This window comes from Egretta garzetta, unplaced genomic scaffold (assembly GCF_000687185.1).
Source record: "Egretta garzetta isolate BGI_Z169 unplaced genomic scaffold, ASM68718v1 scaffold309, whole genome shotgun sequence".
Lineage (NCBI taxonomy): Eukaryota > Metazoa > Chordata > Aves > Pelecaniformes > Ardeidae > Egretta > Egretta garzetta.
In genome coordinates this window covers 323,323-326,218 of record NW_009260764.1, presented here as the reverse complement: position 1 = coordinate 326,218, position 2,896 = coordinate 323,323, and the positions used below count along the sequence as shown (strand labels likewise).

The following is a 2,896-nucleotide window of genomic DNA, read 5'->3' as shown; positions in this document are numbered from 1 at the left end:
CTGGCAGCTCCCGGGGTGCTTCCCAGCCCCTTCCCAGCTCCCCACCCCATGGGTCCACGTCCCTCAGGCTCTGTCCTCTTCCCTCCTTCCATTTCTCATCACTTTGGGTCCTTTTCTTTCCTTTTTCCTCCTTGCCTTTGCTCTTCGCCATGGCAACTCCCCATCGGTTTAGACAAGCAGCCATCACTTGTTTATAAATAGAGGCAAACACTTTCCCTGCCGCGCTCCCCGGGTGCTGGAGCAGGAGGGTCAGAGGCGGAGGGGACAAGGACGTGGTGTAGCAAACGAATGGACAGATGGATGGACACGTGAACGCGTGAATTTACTCAGGGGAAGCGGAGGAGACCGAAGTTTTGGTCCCTCTTGCAGCAGGGCTCTGTGCCCCAGAGCGGGGGACAGCGCCGTGCTCACCCCGCTTCTCTCTGCCGCAGACGAGACCTCGTTCGAAGCCGGGATCAAGGTGCAGATCCACAGCCAGGATGAGCCCCCCCTGATCGACCAGCTGGGCTTCGGGGTGGCGCCCGGCTTCCAGACCTTCGTGTCCTGCCAGGAGCAGCGGGTAGGGACCGGGGCGGGGGGGTCTGGGGTGCTCCCTCCCACCCTGCGCTGTGGGCTGGACCTGCTGTGGGACGCTGAGCCTCCTCCTCCCCGTGCCCCTGTCCCCGTGTCGGATGGAGAGTGGGACCCAGCCCTGGGGACCAACGAAAAGAGGGTGTCTGTCCCCCCCGCCATGCCGGGGGCTGGTGGGCTTCTCTCCTCACTCCTGGCTTCTCCCCCTTCCCAGCTCATCTACCTGCCGCCTCCCTGGGGCGACTGCAAGGCCGTGGCGGGCGACTCGGAGTTTTACGTCACCTACAGCATCACCGCCTGCCGCATCGACTGCGAGACCCGCTACCTGGTGGAGAACTGCAACTGCCGCATGGTGCACATGCCAGGTCAGCCCCGCGCGCGGCAGCGTCCAGCCCCCGCCGGGCTCAGCCCACCGGCACCGTCCCACCAGGAAAATCGCCTTTCTCTCTCCTCCAGGCGATGCCCCTTACTGCACCCCGGAGCAGTACAAGGAGTGCGCGGATCCCGCCTTAGGTGAGGCTGCCCGGCCCTGTGGGATTGAGCTGTGGGTGTGTTGGGTTGCTCCATCTCCCCATCTCCCTCTCTCCCTGCCCAGATTTCCTGGTGGAGAAGGACAACGAGTACTGCGTCTGCGAGATGCCCTGCAACGTGACCCGCTACGGCAAAGAGCTCTCCATGGTGAAGATCCCCAGCAAGGCCTCCGCCAAGTATCTGGCCAAGAAGTACAACAAGTCGGAGCAGTACATCGGGTAACGTGCTGCGGTCACGCCGATGGGGCGGCATCTTGTCCCTCCATCCCGAATCTCAGCCTGACGCCACTTATGTCCTGCACAGGGAGAACATCCTGGTGCTGGATATCTTTTTTGAAGCCCTGAACTATGAGACGATCGAGCAGAAGAAGGCGTACGAGGTGGCCGGCTTGCTGGGTGAGTGCTGGTGGCTGTGCCAAGGGGCCCTGCGGTGGCACCCGGCCAGCATCCTCCAAAATGGGTGGTCTCCTGGGGGCTCCGGGGTGTCCCCGAGGCACTGGGGCGTGCTGAGAGCGTGGATGCAGAGTCACCCCACTGCCATGGCCAGGCATCAATCACAGCGGTGATGAGTTCTGCCCTTTCTCTGCTCCCTCTGCCACCAGACACCAGACTTATGCCACCCTGATGGCTTCCCTCTCCTCTGCAGGTGACATTGGAGGGCAGATGGGGCTGTTCATTGGGGCCAGTATCCTCACAGTACTGGAGCTGTTCGACTACGCCTACGAGGTGAGTGTCTCTGCCATCCCATGGCTGCCCGTGGTCCCAGGTTATCCTGGAGCACCCAAACGCTCATGTGGGACATGGGGAAGAACCTCCCGTGAGCCGCCCCGGTACTGAAATCCGGCTCTTGCAGGTGATAAAGCACCGGCTGTGCCGGCGGGGCAAGTGCCGCAAGAACCACAAGAGGAACAACACGGACAAGGGCGTTGCACTGAGCATGGACGACGTGAAGCGCCATGTAAGTGCCAGGCGTGCCATGGGAGCTGCTCCTGCAGCTTGGAGGCTGCCCCAGCCGTGTTGTGGGGTGGGGGGGGAGTCAACGTTTTGGGGAGTGCTTGGGAAAGGAGCAGGGGCACCGGGCAGGGACGCTGGGGGGAGACAGGACTCGCTCTTTGCGGGGAGTTGGGTGAAACCAGTGACCCCAGCGTCCCGTCCATCCTCTGTCCCCACAGAATCCCTGTGAGAGCATACGGGGCCACCCGGCAGGCATGACGTACGCAGCCAACATCCTACCTCATCACCCGGCCCGGGGCACCTTTGAGGACTTCACCTGCTAACCGACGTCTGGATGTACAACCTGAGCTACCAAAGCCCTCCAGAGAGCTGCCCTTCTCCCTGCCAGCGCCAGCGGAGAGACACATCCAGGGGAACTTGCTCCTCGCCACGGTGGGACACGGACAAGAGCGACGGCCTCGGATTTCGGGGCAGGCGGTCGGGTCTGGTCATGCTCGACCCTGGCGCGCGGCCCCTGCGGCAGCCGCTCCGCGCTCCCCTCAGCCTTTTTAACTAGAAACCCAGAAGCCAAGAAGAAGCAGCCGTTTCGGCCGCAGAGTCTCCATCCACAGCCCTGTCCGTCTGTCCATCCATTGTCTCCATGCCCATCCTGCTCCAACGCCTTGGCCGGCGCTTGCTGGTACCCCTGTGCCCGGCAGGAGGGATCATTGAGGAGCCCCGCGGCGTGCCCAGAAGGCGCAGCAGTGGGTTCGGCAGTCCCGGGAGAGCCTCGCTGTCCCCTGGGACCGTGGTGGCCCGCGGCCCCTCCCTCGCCTGGGCACGCCTGGCCACTCCACGCGCAT

The 2,896-nt window shown here is 63.4% G+C and overlaps 1 protein-coding gene across 1 annotated transcript in view; it reads left to right on the top strand.

The window, feature by feature from the left end:
- The window catches only part of ASIC1 (acid sensing ion channel subunit 1), a 17,678-nt gene extending 15,301 nt beyond the window's left edge, over positions 1–2,377 (top strand). Inside the window, exons 4-11 of the mRNA XM_009646113.1 lie at positions 405–559; positions 785–935; positions 1,027–1,083; positions 1,166–1,319; positions 1,405–1,496; positions 1,747–1,826; positions 1,954–2,058; positions 2,273–2,377. Of these exons, the coding sequence (XP_009644408.1) occupies positions 405–559; positions 785–935; positions 1,027–1,083; positions 1,166–1,319; positions 1,405–1,496; positions 1,747–1,826; positions 1,954–2,058; positions 2,273–2,377 (899 nt within the window). The remainder of the gene's footprint in view (positions 1–404; positions 560–784; positions 936–1,026; positions 1,084–1,165; positions 1,320–1,404; positions 1,497–1,746; positions 1,827–1,953; positions 2,059–2,272) is intronic.
- Positions 2,378–2,896: the final 519 nt, after the last annotated feature.